Source organism: Dipodomys merriami, unplaced genomic scaffold (assembly GCF_024711535.1).
Source record: "Dipodomys merriami isolate MVZ:Mamm:240054 unplaced genomic scaffold, mDipMer1.0.p SCAF_8, whole genome shotgun sequence".
Taxonomy (NCBI): domain Eukaryota; kingdom Metazoa; phylum Chordata; class Mammalia; order Rodentia; family Heteromyidae; genus Dipodomys; species Dipodomys merriami.
The window spans coordinates 32,146,999-32,162,589 of NW_027206401.1; the positions used below are offsets into that span (position 1 = coordinate 32,146,999).

Consider the following 15,591-nt stretch of genomic DNA (forward strand, 5'->3'; position numbering starts at 1 on the left):
AACTATGATAAAGTTCTAATAAAGAACAGTATTCACAGTTTCTACACACTACTCATGTATAAAAGAATTTACCCTGGACAGAGAATATACCATGAGGCTAACTTCTTTACAGGTTTCTATTAAATTCAAGTTTCACAATTACTCTTACCTGCAACAAAAGCAAAGGTAAGTTTTCAGGGGTGTACTCTCTTCTTAGGCAGCTCTCTAGCTCCCTCTGCATGACATCTGCCTGAATTACAAACGGCTTCGACTCGGGCACCTAAACACACAAAGAACTAGTTTTAACATTACAAATGAAGAAACCATAAAATTTCAAATATCACAAATTCAGGTTTTTCCAAGGAAATCGTAGCCTGCAGTTATCTAGAATTAAGGTGTTTGTATCCTTTGTTCTCATATCCACTGCTAATAACATCAACTGCCTACCAAAAAAAAGGTAAAATTAATCTTTTCTTGCTAGAAGTTTCCAAGTTAATAAAATTGAAATGGCTGGCTCTCTCACCTGTAAAATTTTCCTCAGTGTCAGTTCCCTTTCTCTTCTAAAGTAAGGAATATCCTTTGGTATTGGAACTGAGCTGCAGAAAGACAGATGGAATAGAAGCTGTAATTATAGAAAGCTATAAAAACCAAATTATAGTCAGGCTCGATTAACGTGTGACTCTTCCCAACTTCTCATTTCTGAATAAATATATCACATCCTACTAGAGTATTGTGGCCATATAAAAACCCTACTGTTCTGTCTTAATTGGAATCTTTCTTTGATATACCTGATGTTTGCCAATTTCTCTCTTCTTTGCCTCACACAGTCTTTCCTTCCACTTTGCTTTATCTCACCATTTCCTATTCCAGAAAACAGAGGGCCACAAGTGAAGACTTTTATGTTCACTACTGGTATTCCCTTTGATTACTGTATCTCTCTGGGTTTATCAAACCTTGCCCACTCCCCCACCTTCCATATAAAATTAGGATCTTGTAATTTAGACAAGATTTTTTTTAATTTTACTTGCTGGGTTACCTGGGAGTGAAAATGTTTCTTAAACATTAAATAGAACATACTTTAAAATTATTTGAACCAAAGTTTCTGCCACAATCCTGGCAGGAAGGTATGTTACGAAAGTGTTAGCAACCTCCCAGGCCCAGATATTTGTTCTCCCTGGAAGCTGAAATTCCCCAGAGCAAGCTATGGGGGTCCCAGAAAGGGGTGGAATTCTGGGCCAGGAAGAAGACAGCTCTCCACATTTGGCTTAAGCTAAACCAAGATTTGGCAGTGTTGGGAGCCCCAAGGAAAAGCATCCCTAACACAGATGTCAGCTTTTCAAGATGGGATTGGACAGCCAATGGCAAAGGAGTCACAACAAAGTTCTCCAACACATGTGACAGGTTGACTGCCTAGAGAATTTTTAAGGGGAGTGTGTAGGTAGTAAAATTTAGATAACATTTTCACATGACCCTGTCAGTCCCCATAGATGTTTTAAAATATGCTGTGAAGGCTGGGAATGTGGCTCAGTGGTGGAGTGCTTGCCTAGCATGCATGAAGCCCTGAGTTCGATTCCTCAGTACCACATACACAGAAAAGGCTGGAAGTGGTTCTGTGGCTGAAGTGGTAGAGTGCTAAACTTGAGCAAAAAGAAGCTCAGGGACAGTGCCCAAGCCCTGAGTTCAAGCCCTATGACTGGCAAAACAAAACAAAACAAAACAAAATAAACTGTGAGTTTGTATGCTTGCTAGCAAGTGGTAAAGTTAAAATTGCTCTAGGAATCTGGAGTGTAGCTCAGTAGTTAGAACACTTGCTCAGCATGCACAAGACCCCACAACTAGACCTCAAAAAGCAAAACCAAACAAATCAACAGTAATGGCAAAAACAAAAACAAAGAAAAACAAAAACACCGCTAGATTTTTAGAAGATCCTTTAGCCACACAATCCTAAACAATTCCTTTAGACACTTGGTCAGATTTCCTCTCAGAATGCATCACATACCTCTTTCCTCACTACTTGGCTTATATGTAAAAAGCAGGAGGTAAGCCCAGGAAGGGCCTTGGAGGTAAAAACATCAGTGAAACAAAGATATATACATGATATAACACTGCGTCATAGCTGCAGCCTTATGGAGATAGAGAAGGAGTAACCAGCCAGAAAGAGTCTCATCTATTAGGTAGGCAGGTAGGAAAGCATAACATTTCCTTTGAGCTCTTGTCTCCTTGAGTTTGGCAGGCTGGGAGACAGGGCAGGGTCACAGGCTTGGCCATTCAACTTTCTCTCTCTCTTTCTTCTCAGTAACCTCCAAGTACCTATAAATGACTTAAAAGAAGCTGGTGAACATAAGTGATGTGTACTTTAGCCCACAAAGAAGGGGTTCACTTGGATGTTCAGCAAGCATGACTCACATGACATACACCCATTCACTTATTCATTCAGCAAGTGTTATAAATCTGTAACCATAGCAAAGAAAGAAAAAAGAAAGGTAAGAGAAAGAGAGAGAGGGAGGGAGGGAGGGAGGGAGGGAGGAAGAAAGGAAGGAAGGAAGGAAGGAAGGAAGAAAGAAAGAAAGAAAGAAAGAAAGAAAGAAAGAAAGAAAGAAAGAAAGAAAGAAAGATTTTTTAGTCTAATGGGGAATAAGCATGCTTAAGTGATTTTCAGAAGTGAATAGTGAATATTTGTGTTTTCCTTGGACTCTAGAACCCAGCAAAGCACTTGGCAAACAGAAAGTGCTTAAGTGTTGGAATTTGGATTATCCCAAGTGGCTGCAGTGTTTAGCATTTTGAGGGAGGATTAAAATAAGAGTATCTGTGATGTCCCGTCATGTGCATGTGTTATAAAAGAGCTTTCAGAAGCTAACCTTCCTCCCTCCCTCCCTCCCTCCCTCCCTCCCTCCCTCCCTCCCTCCCTCCCCCCCTCCCTTCCTTCCTTCCTTCCTTCCTCCCTTCCTTCCTTCCTTCCTTCCTTCCTTCCTTCCTTCCTTCCTTCCTTCCTTCCTTCCTTCCTTCCTTCCTTCTCTTCCAAAAAGGGGTTTCACTATGTAACTTAGGGTGACCTGGAGCTTGCTCTATAGCCCAGATTGACTTTGAATTGGAGATCTTTCTGCTTTGGATTCCTGAGTGCTGGGATTATTAGAGTAGAGTGCACCATCACATACCCAGGTATAAAGCTTTTATTTATTTATTTTTAATTTTTTTTTTGGTTGGTCATGGGGCCTGAGCTCTGGGCCTGGGCACGGTCCTTCAGCTCTTCAGCTCAAGGCTAGCACTCTATCACTTGAGCCATAGCACCACTTCCAGCTTTTTCTGCTTATGTGGTGCTGAGGAATCAAACTCAGTGCCTCGTGCATGCAAGGCAAGCACTTTACCACTGAGCCACCTCCCCAGCCCCTAAAGCTTTTATTATCATAATGTATATTCTTTGATATACATTAAGTATCGGTTGTCTTGACACTTTGACATGTAAGTTACAATAACATCAATGCTGGTCTTTGCATAGTATTTTCTAATTTTCAAAATGCTTTAACATGTATTACATCATTTGATCCTTACAACCTTATGAAGTAAGAAAAGGACATTTTTAAGTTCATTTTTCAAATAAACCTAAGTTGAAATTATGACTTTCATAGTTTCGTGATCTTTCTATCTCATCACTCAGCCCATGTTCTATTTTCAATAGTTTTTAAAACTTATTACAAAACATCCCAAGATGTTCAGAATTATCTTTGGAATAAAATACAAATTCACTTGGTTACTGTAACTTTCTCGTATTTTCTCTCTTTACCCTTCCCAAGCACCATTTTGTCTACTTAGCCCAACAGTGTTCTCATTTTGAAAGAAACAAAAAGTCAAGACACAAAGATCTGGGTTAGGAAACTCATTTAGGGGCTGAACTGGCTACCCTGACTCTAGGAACTTGGTAGTGATGAATGCAGTATTTACCTACTAATGAGCTCTTAGTAGAACTTCCTTGCCCAGAAGTCATTATTTCAGTTTTTAAATATCTCATCAAAACTTTAAGTTCAAATTGAATTAAATATTACAAGGTCTAAGATTAGAAGATAATAATGATTCAAAGCCAGCCCAGGTAGAAAAGTCCATGAGACTCCAGCTCTAAGATAACGAGCAAAAGCCATGTTAGCTCCATGAATCAAGTGGTAGAGTACCATCAGAGTGAGCAAGAGGGTGAGAGGTTCTGAGTTTAAACTCTAGTACATTAATAATAATAATAATAATAATAATAATAATAATAATAATAATAATAATGGCAATATTGTTCATAGGAAAACTGCTAGGAAGAACCAGAATATAAAACTTAAAACTTTATATCTCTTATTATTTTACTTTTCTAATTCTACTTCCAAAAAGTAAGGTCCTATTAACAGTTTGTGATACCTTTTTCCACACTATTTTTAAAACAAACATGAAATTACAACACACACAGAGTAGTAAAATGAGATCTCCTTTTTTTAAAGTATATTATGTAAAAGCGTTCTGTCCACTTTCTTTAGTAAGACATTGCCTCAATTCTTCATGTGTCTAGAAGCACAGGATTATCTTAGAGGCATATTCAGATTGGGAAAGGCACCTGGTTTGTGGCCCTAAAACCCTAAATGTACTTGATCTCTTCTGATCTTGGAAGCTAAGTGAGATTGGGCCTAATTAGTACTTGGATGGGAGAAAGAAGATCCTCAAAGAGCTGTTGTATACTGTTTTTCTGAACTGGAGACAATGTCAATTGTCCATGTAAAAACAGAAGAGGCCTGAAGGAAATCATGGGGTGAGTGGGTGGTGAAGCTGTGGAAGACCATGGCTTCTCACTGTCGCTCCTTACCTGTAAGCTTGGTGAGCCATTCCTGGAAGGACCCTCTGTTCTTCTATCTCAGACCTCAGCTCACTCAATTGTATAGCCAGCTCTCTCTCTAACAGCCGGGTCCTTTCTGTGGAAGTGATTTTATAAACTTTATCCATGATGAGCATTGGCTGTTTTGTCCTTATCCTTGAAAAAGAACACAAAGCTTGTGATTAACTTCCTTGGAGACTTTTACTTGGGATGTGAGACTTTTATCTTTTCCCAAGAGAAATCTCATCAACTTTGTGGAAATGTATGATTTTGTAACTTAAAGGAACAGCCAAATTAAACAGTTTTAATTATCACTGGGTAAAGAGTAGAAGAAAAGTAGGTTAGAATACATATTGATGGTGCCTTTGTGCAGCCTGCTTCATCTTCAAAAAATGTCCCTGTCCCAGCTTCGACTGGTGTTGGGGGGTTATTAAATAAGAGTACAAACTTCTTGTTCCTTCTGTCTTCCCAATTGATTGTACAGATCATACACTGAATGCTGACTGGCAGTTATTGCTGACTTCAGGGGACAAACACCACTGTGTTCAGGATCTCTTCATACACCCTAGAGTAGGGATGGAGTGTTTTAACATGATCATAACCCATGTACATTCAGACTTGGAAGAAAATTATACTAATTCAGAAGGGTTGGGAAGAGAAAAACTGGGAGAAGATGATAGAGAGGGTGACAGAGTTCAAAAGAAATGTACTTGTTACCTGACATGTAACTATAATCCCTCTGTACATCACCTTTACAATAAATTTACATGCAGACTTGGAAGAAAATTATACTAATTCAGAAGGGTCAGGAGGAGAAAAACTGGGAGAAGATGACAGAGAGGGTGACAGAGTTCAAAAGAAATGTACTTGTTACCTGACATGTAACTATAATCCCTCTGTACATCACCTTTACAATAAATTTACATGCAAACTTGGAAGAAAATTATACTAATTCAGAAGGGTCGGGAGGAGAAAAACTGGGAGATGACACGGGAGGGTGACACGGTTCAAAAGAAATGTACTTGTTACCTGACATGTAACTGTAATCCCTCTGTATAACACCTTCACAATAAAATTTTTAATTATGCTTATTTAATAGTGTGTGCAATTTTGACTGCCTACATTCCACACACTCATTTTTAACACTAAGTAAAAATAGTTGGTAATTTCCTACATATATCTCCTACATCTGGTTCACAGTCAATTCAACACAATTATTAAGTACTTTGCATCTATATTCTATTTAACAACATAGAGTGCCAGTATAGCCTATGAGTGCTGGCACCCATGAGTTTAGTTGCAGGAGGTTTAGCACCTGTTTCTGCTGCCTGCATTTTCCTGGAAAAATAGGAGATATGTCACTCTTACTATTGCAGAAATTTAAAATACATAAACATTTTCTGCCCCTGACATTTCTGGGTTTTCATTGTTCCTCTCAGAGACACTTCCTTTTCTCAAGCTAATCCTCTACCTTTTTAAGGAATAATTAGGGCTGGGAAGATGGCTCAGTGGCAGAGCGCTTGCCTTGCATGCATGAGGCCCTGGGTTCCATTCCTTAGCACCACATAAGCAAAGAAAAAAGCCGGAAGTGGTGCTGTGGCTCAAGTGATAGAGCACTAGCCTTGAGCTGAAGAGCTGAGGAACAGCGCCCAGGCCCAGAGTTCAGGCCCCATGACCGGACCTCCCCCCCCCCCCCCCAAAGAAATAATTAAGTTGTAGCTGTGTTTTGTACAAACTTCCTTGGGAAGCCCATTTATTCTTTTAAATAAATATTACAAATGATAATGATCATCTATGTGCAGACTAGGTTGAGAACCTGCCGAGTAATAAATCTGCCACATTTGGCACTTCTGGAGCTTAATAAATTTCACTATTATTGTTCTTAGCCAAAGTCAAATGTTGTTATGAAAGATATTTGTTACTTGGCAGTGTTCTTTCCAGTTGGGCAAACAGTTAAACAGCTGCCCCTATGGCTGAATTCCAACTAGCAGCCAAGAAAGGCAGCAACAGACTGGCTGGTTCTTCTCCCTGAGGAACCACATTCTGCCTTTCCTTCCCCATCACTTTCAACATTTCACAGCTCAGAATTAGGAACACTTAATCCTGAATCGTTTCTTCTGCTATGTAGTCAAGTACAGTGAACAGAAAAAGACAAGTTGCTCTTGACAACTGTACTGAAATAGATCTAACTCAAGAGGCGAGAAGGGCTGCTGAGACAAATAGTTTACTTGTGTGTTAGGGGTGGGGAAATAGGATTATATTTATTGAGTACCTACTGTGTGTTAGAACAACCAATGGGTCTAACTTCAGTCTCAGAAACTTCAGTAGTGTTTTTTTAAGGTATATATATATATATATATATGGGGCTGGGAAGGTAGTTCAGTGGGAGAGTTCTTGCCTCGCATGTAAGAGGCCCTGGGTTCAATTCCTCAGCACTATGTAAACAGAAAAAGCCAGAAGTGGTGCTGTGGCTCAAGTAGTAGAGTGCTAGCCTTGAGCTGAGGAACTCAGGGACAGCTTCCAGGCCCAGAGTTTAAGCCCTACAACCAACTAAAAAAAAAGGTATATATGTTTACTATTGATTATAAAAATGTTTTATGTGTTAAAGTAAAATTTTCACTCTAAGATAAAAGTACTATGGTGAGTTTGAGCAGTTTTGTAGTGTTCAGTGGGTGGGAAGTGAAGCTAAAATAGGAGTGGATGTGGAGAAAACAGACATATTTAGAAGAGCAATAATGAATAACTTGATGCCCTGTCAGGAAATGTATTACTAGAAGGAGAAAAATACAGTCTAGAGCTTTTCAAGCAAGTGGAAGTGAGGGTTAAGGTTTGTATATAAAAGGCAGAACAAGAAGAGTGGAGAAGGGAAAGGAAACAAAGAAATATGTTAAGATGTAAGGTCAGTTGAGACATTTGTTATTCCCACCCATTGCCAGGGGTGATTTGGCTGATCTGGCTGGCTGGGAGTGGGTATCCCTCTTCCCTCACTGTTCCATGGTTCTTTGGACATGGAGATCACTCAGCTATGTTCCCCTGCTAGAACCTTCAAATGGTCTCTCAAATATGGTTGACATAAATTCAAATACATCAGTAATTATAGTAAATGTTAGTGGATTAAGATTATTAAAAAAAATAAACCAGTGCAGGATCAAGTGTTTTTAAAATTCCTAAAATTTAATAATGTGACAACTGAATAAAGCCATTTTTATTTTATAGCAAATACCAGAATTTAACTGATAAGCACTCTGGCGGCCTCTGTCACTGTGAGACATTTAGCCTTGCTTATGAAGACATGCCTAGATAGCTATTCTTACAACTCCTAATCTATACATTTATGATGTCTGATCACTGTAATTAATGTTCTGCAAGTTTATTTTTCTCCTCTCTCAAGTTACTTATCAGCTCTGTAGCAACAGGGATGCAGTTAAGCTGTTTTAACAAAAGGAACTAATCATCAGTGGCTAAAAGAACAACAACGTTTTAAGTTTCTCCAATGTAATGGTGTTATTATAAATGGTCCTGGGGAGTAGGGCAGCTACTCGGGCATTTAAGGACTCAGGGTCCTTCCAAGTTATCTCCCAGGCATGGTTCAGAGAAGGCAACAGAAATGTTGCCTTCAGTGGGGCTGTAGATAGGTATATTGGATATCATAAATTGAAGTTTTCTTTTTTGCCCTCTTTCTTCTTCCCCTTCTTCCTCCTCCTCCTCCTTCTTCTTGTTCTTCTTTTCCTCTTCCTCTTTCTCCTCCTCCTCTTCCTTCTTGTACTGGGGCTAGAACTCAGGGTCTTTTGTTCTTGCTTGGCTTTTTCACTCAAGGCTGGTGCTGTATCACTTGAGCCATACCTCCATTACTGGCTTTTTGCTGATTAACTGGAGAAAAGAATCTCTCAGATTTGTCAACCTGGGTTGGCTTCAAGTTGGGATCTTCAGACCCCAGCTGCCTGATTAGCTAGGATTACAGGTATGAGCTACCAACAACTCAGTACCTGCTTCTACTTCTAATTTTTGAAAATTATTTTTTCTTTAAAAAATTGAATTGCAGGCTGGGAAGGTGGCTCAGTGGTAGAGCACTTGCCTTGCATGCTTAAGGCTCTGGGTTTGAGTCCTCAGCACCACATAAGCAGGAAAAAAAAGCCAGAAGTGACACTGTGGCTCAAGAGGTAGAGTGCTAGCCTTGAGCTGAAGAGCTGAGGGACAGTGCACAGGCCGAGTTCAGGCCCCACGACTGGACCCAAAAAAATTAAAAAAACATTGAATTGCATCAAGTGTTTTTTTTCCTGCATATACAAAAATAATTGTGTTCTTCCTCACAGAATTATTACTGTGATGGATTTCACAAATTTTCAAAGGTTAATCCAAGATTTTGTTTTTGTAATAAACACCACTTGGCCATGATTTTGTTATCTTTTCTTTAAAATGATAGCTTAAATTTCGTACTGTATTATTATGGTTTGGATCTTAGGTGTCCTCCAAAACTCCCCTCTTTTTCTTTCTCTTTCTCTCACAAACACACACCCACCCACACACACCCCACATATACACATAATAACAGAACAAATTTTTGAAAGACCAGTTCTTTCTGAGATTAAATTAAAATTCAACCTTCCTAACCTTAACTGTGGTATTAGAGTTCTGAGGTTTAAATTTGTAGCTTGGTTCATTTTTGGAAAAATTAAGACAGTATTTTTCATGTATTCATCAATATTTAAAATATGAATCATGTTATTAAATTTTAAGGTACATTTTCTTGCTAGAACTGATACACTAAAAAGACATAAGGCTTCTCAGGAGAGTTTTAAATTTTAAGTGGGTTTCCTGTGTATTAATGTGGTTCAAGTTTGAAATAACACATACAGTGATGAAAAGTGAAATACTTTGCAATTCAACCAGAATATTTTGGATAAATGCCCTGTAAACATCAATCCTGTATTTCAGGCAAGAAATTATTCACATTCAGTACTACTTTGATAATAGGTTTTTCCAAGAAGTACCCTAAATTTAATGTACATGAACATCAACTAATAAAAAAAACTACTTCCAAGGATTTCCGAAGTCTAAAATTCATTTTATCAAATTAACCAAGTCAGGTCAGAGGTATATTATTTTAGCTATGATTGGGAAGTCAATTTACTTCATAACTCTCTTCTAATAAACTAATACCTCCCACTTTTTACAGTTTAAACAACTGCAGTAATTTGTTGTGGTGAATAAATTTTATAAGTGGGAATAATCTTGACCCAAATGAATTTCAAATAATGAATTACATTTTCCCTGCCTCTATAGAATTCCTTTCTTATGTCTGACCATAGCCCAGAGCAAAGTGGTCATTTGCATAATTCTGTACAAGTCAATAACAGGTCTCTGGAATAACTTTTTTGTGTATTTTCTGTTTTAGTCTAAATCATCTAATATAGCTCCTCCTCCCTCATTTCCCTCATTGTGTCATACCTACTTTTCTCTCATGCCTTTGAATATAATGTTGGCAATGGCCTGGCTGTGGATAGAATACATTTGAATCTACTAAATGTAATCAGCATCTTCAGTCAACAAGTCTAATGAAGAGTAATAGATCAATATAGTTACTGGACAAAAAAGATTTGTAAACTATATGTCATGATGGGGGTGTGTGCACAGAAAACACAGACCAACTCCAAAGAACTTTGTCATCAGATAAGTACAAATACGTAGTAGACAAGAAATTTTTAGAATATTTGTAGTTGTCATTATGCCTTTTATATCACCTATGGTTTCCATTTTATTATGTTTATATATGTCTTATCTCTCCTAACAGACTATAAACAGCTGAAAGAATACTTAATTTATCCTTCAGTCTCTCATAGAATTTATCATAGTACCATGAGATGAATACTTGATAGAGATCAGTAAACATTTGCTGCATGAACAAATCAAACAGACCAATATCTAACTTAAAAAACTCTTGGATCTCGAAATTCTCCCTCAGAATAGATCATTAAGTCAAAGATTCATTCTGAGTGCCTGTTGTCTGTGAAAGTCATCCTTGCCCTGTCCCAAACAAATAATATTGGGCTATTCTTAACCAGTGGCTGTGTAAAAATAGGTCATACATGCTTCAGAGGTGAAAAAAAAATAGAGCAGCTGAACTGGTGCTTGAAAAGCAGTACTGACAAGGCCAATAAGACCCTAAGATTAATATATTTCCATGAAATGTGTTGAAAAACAGATCATATTACATTTAAAGATCTTAATTGGTTCTATGATTTTTGAGTTGGGCAACATTTTATTCCATGAAATAGAATAAGCATTCCAGTTGACAGAGTAGAGGAGAAAAAGAACAAAGAAAGCAGAAACCAAAGGTGGACTGGTCATTTCAAAGTTAATCTCCTTATGTTAGGAATGTGTCTCAGTGGTAGAGTGCTTGCCTGGTATGTATGAGGCCCTGGTTTCAATTCCATCCCACAAAAACAAACAAAAAGCAAAACAAAACTCAAGTTATTTTGCTCGTAAGCCAAATAAAACAATAGACTACTGGCTAACATCAGATTTTATTTATTTCTTTGGTAAGGATTAAAGCAAAGGGAACTTTATTATCATGAATTGTCCATTAGGAAAACATGTCTATTTCATTTCCTATTACCTGAAAGTTCTCATAATGTCTTAGTTTGATGATTTTATAGTATGAATAACTCCTGCTTTGATATTTAGTCTATGTTGTTTGGATACCATGCAGGAGCTTAGCCCAAGGCAGTAATTTTTATATAATACATGTAATTATCAAACAAGTATTTACTGAGGCTATATTTGGGTCAAGTACTGTACTAGGTGCTTGGGCTACAGGGATGAGCAAGAAAGGACCTTGCTTTCACAAAGCATTCAGGCTACTGGGAGAGCAAATAATAAAGTGTGCTAAGTACAAATACCTGGAAGAGATGGCTATGTCAGATTTGGAAGGAAGCATTTGGGTGAGGAGAGGTAAAGGAGTGCTTTTTGTTTTTGATTTTTTTTTTCAGTATTGGGTTTGAACTCAGGGCCTTTTGCTTGCTAGATAGATGCTCTACTGCTGAGCAATGTATCCAGCCATTTCTGGCATGGGTTATTTTTGAGAAGGGACCTCACTTCCTGCTCAGGCAAATGGCTAAATATGGTTTTACTGAAATTTTAGGCTTTCCATCATGGCTGGGATGACAGGCCTGTGCCACTACATCCACATACTTTCCATTGAGACAGAGTTTTGTGTACTTTCCTCCTGATCACAGCCTCCCCCACAGCTGGGATAACAGACACACACCACTGTAACCAGCTATCTAGAAGGGGTCTTGCATGCCAGGGTTGGCCTTCAATACAATATTCCTAATCTTAGCCTCGCAAATATCTGGAATTAGACTTGAACTACTGGTACCAGCTAAGGAGTGCTTAATAGTAAGTTGAGAACTAAAGAATGAACAAAGCCATGGAAAAATCTAGGCAGAATATAGCCAATAATTCACCTTTCTCTTAAAATATTTTTATAGAAAGCTGATTACAACATTCATAGAACATTTTAAATCTGCCCTTTGATAAATAACTTATGATGCCCTGGAGCCTAACTCCCCTCAAAGTATGAACCAGATTGTTTCTCTGCTTATGAGCAAGTTTTATACTGTCACAGATGGATCAGTTAGTTCTCTATTTTCTACTAAAATTGTACAACAGTTACACACTGGTATATACACCCATGAATTTTTTTTAATGTTGTGGTAACTTATTTTGTGGTATTGGGGACTGAACACAGGGCATCATTCATCCTATGCAAGAAAGCCACACCCACAGCCCAAGGTTGCTAGTTTGTTATTCTAATGATTGCCTTTGACATCTTATAGGATCTTATCATAGAGTATATACCAATAAGAATATTCTCCATGAGACTGTTAAAAAATAAACCCAATTCTTTTTTTTTTTTTTTTTTTGGGTCCGGTCGTGGGGCCTGAACTCTGGGCCTGGGCGCTGTCCCTCAGCTCTTCAGCTCAAGGCTAGCGCTCTACCACTTGTGCCACAGCACCACTTCTGGCTTTTTTTTTTTTTTTTTTTGCTTATGTGGTATTGAGGAATCGAATCCAGGGCCTCAGGCATGCAAGGCAAGCACTCTACCACTGAGCCAACTTCCCAGCCCATAAACCCAATTCTTTAAGTAAACAAACTATAGATAGAAAACAAACTTTGGCCTAGATATCTTCTTCCTTCTTCTTATTATTCAGAAGTATCTTGCCATGTACATGCCCAGGGTGGCTTTGAACCATAGATCTTCCTGCTGTAGCTTCTGAGATTAGACACTTGAGCCACTACATCTAGCTCAGACATTATTTTAAAGCTTTAACTTCATAATTTTTCTATTTTCCTTATATGATAAAAAACAAAAAGAGAACTGAAAGTTTCACTGAAATAAGTAGATAGGTTATGAAGAAACTAAGCTCAGACGCAAACTAGATCTATTTACCAAGACATAAATGTATTTTCAGATGAGTGATAGTCAATATTATTTTGTATTTATTCTCACCTCACTTTAATTAAAAGGTGCAATGGTACCTGCAAAGAGCTTTTTTATCTCACAGATGCTATTATGCAGTAGAGAGGTTTTTCTTGTCATATGTCTAGTAGTCAGCTGTACTTATCTGAATTTCACATACAATTAAATGTTCCCAGTGTTACTGCTTTAGTAACACCTGACTAGAGTTCCAGAAAGCCCATTAGGAGGCTCATTATTTACTCTGCACCAACAATAGCAGCTGGTGCATTTTGGGCCATAACACATACTCCTTCTACCGAGTGTAACTGATTACCCTTTCCCCCCTTAAATTGATTTTTCATAACAGAAAATTTTTTATTTAAGTTTTTGTATTTTGTTATGGACTAATGAGAACTACTATCTAAACTATGGTGGCACACACCAGTTATTATATCACCTGGGAGGTTGAGGGAAGAGGGTTGTAAGTTTGAGACCAACCTGGGCTATATAGTGAGAACATATCTAAAACAATTACTATTTTATAATTAGAATTACACTTTTTGAGTAAAACCATAAAAATCTCAAAAATAAATTTAAGGGCTTGGGGATATAGTTCAGCAGAAGGGCAGTTGCCTAGCATGCATGAGGCTTTGGGTCAACAAAACCCTCCCACCTATACCCATACACCAGTATTTTTCAAGTAAACATCCTAAGCAGTTAGCTTACTTTATACATCAAATATCTGCCACATTTATCTTACACTGTTGAAAACAGCATTTCTTTGTAATATTGTTAACTTTAGCTAGACTGTAACAAAAAGTATTGCATTACCAATGATCTATCCAAAGATAGTTGATTCAAAATTCCAACTCCCATTCTAGTATTAGAATAGTTACAGTACCTGCTGTTTCAAAACACTTGAACTTTCTGGTTTCACAGTTTCATCAAAGTTGAGACCTGCCTTTGCTAGAAAGTTCCAAATCCATTTTTCCCCTTTTCTAATTAAACAAAACCCAAACAACTCTGTTTTTCACTTAGGTGAACAAAATCAATGAAATCATGGCCCATTTCTGCTCGGCAGAGCCCAGCTGTGAGTTGCTACAGCAACTCTTGTACACTGACCATATATGGCCTATCCAGGAAAGAAAGCCTTTGCTCCACCTACTGAAGAAGCAGTGGCCCTAACTAACAGGCACTCATGAGCAAACATTTGATTTTAGTTCAGTAGCTGTGATGGAGCAACAAGAAGCCATTACCAACTCCTAGTAGTAATAAATGTCACCTCAACAACCAAAACAAACTACATACCAAGCTGCTGTGTGTCATGTGCTTCTAAACTATGGTTTGACTGTGTGTGTGTGTGTGTGTGTATGTGTGTGTGTTTACCTCTCTCTTTAGAAACCTGGGATTGGAAAGGAGCCAAAGTAATTTCCCTTCAGGCACAGAGAAAAGAGAGAAGACAGAGTAAGAGAGAAAGAGCACATTCCCACTTAGTTACTTATATTCGGGGTTTTGCTTTTAGACTTCAACTCATGCAAACACGTTCAAAAACGTTTTTTTCTTTTATTTGGCCCCTCAGAATCAAACATTCATCAAGTTTTTACTAAATGTCAACTCTTTTGCTAGTTGCTATTTATTTAAGAAACATGGAACTTACTTCCTTTATTCCTCAGGACAACTCTGTGAGGTAGGATTAGTATAATCCCTATTTTACAGAGAAATTAAGGCTCTGCAAAGTTATTTGGCTTGTACAAGCTACTGAACACTAGCGTCAGAATTTGGACTCCTGTCTCCTCATGCCAAAGTCTTTTTCTAGTATACTATATTAATTTTATGCAAAACACTCAATTCTTAATGCAACTATGCAAGCATTTCTAAAATAACTTAAAATATACTTTAAGGTATTTTTCAAATAGTCTCAGTTTCAGTGGGTCCTCTAACCCTGGGAACAGCCTCTGTGGGACCTCTCATGCCAGCCACCAGACATAGCAAGGCCTCTAAAAACCTCACACCTCTTGTCTCCAAGAGAAACTCTTGCTGTACCCCACTCCACCCCCATTGTACCCAACCTCGTCTGTCTGTGTATCCTGAGTAGGGCACAGCAGGTGGAGCACAGTTCCAGGGGTCTGACTAGCCAGGCCCAAAAGCCCAAAATTACATTTCCAGATTAGTACTGCCAGGTACTTACAGCTGGACTGGGGTGGGGGTGGTAGGAGTCTGCATCCACCTGGACCCAACAGCCTGTACATGCACTCCTATGTGAAGTTCCTCCTGCACAGAGTGAGGGTTGTATCCAGACAGCCCCCAAAAC

At 38.3% G+C, this 15,591-nt stretch overlaps 1 protein-coding gene across 1 annotated transcript in view; it reads right to left on the reverse strand.

Annotated features, from left to right (window-relative positions):
* Window positions 1-15,568, reverse strand: part of LOC138818976 (uncharacterized) — a 147,308-nt gene extending 131,740 nt beyond the window's left edge. The window contains exons 1-4 of the mRNA XM_070010136.1: window positions 14,182-15,568; window positions 4,811-4,975; window positions 503-575; window positions 149-259 (exon numbers count right to left, since the gene is read on the reverse strand). Of these exons, the coding sequence (XP_069866237.1) occupies window positions 149-259; window positions 503-575; window positions 4,811-4,956 (330 nt within the window). The 5' untranslated portion in view covers window positions 4,957-4,975; window positions 14,182-15,568. The remainder of the gene's footprint in view (window positions 1-148; window positions 260-502; window positions 576-4,810; window positions 4,976-14,181) is intronic.
* Between the last annotated feature and the right edge of the window lie 23 nt (window positions 15,569-15,591).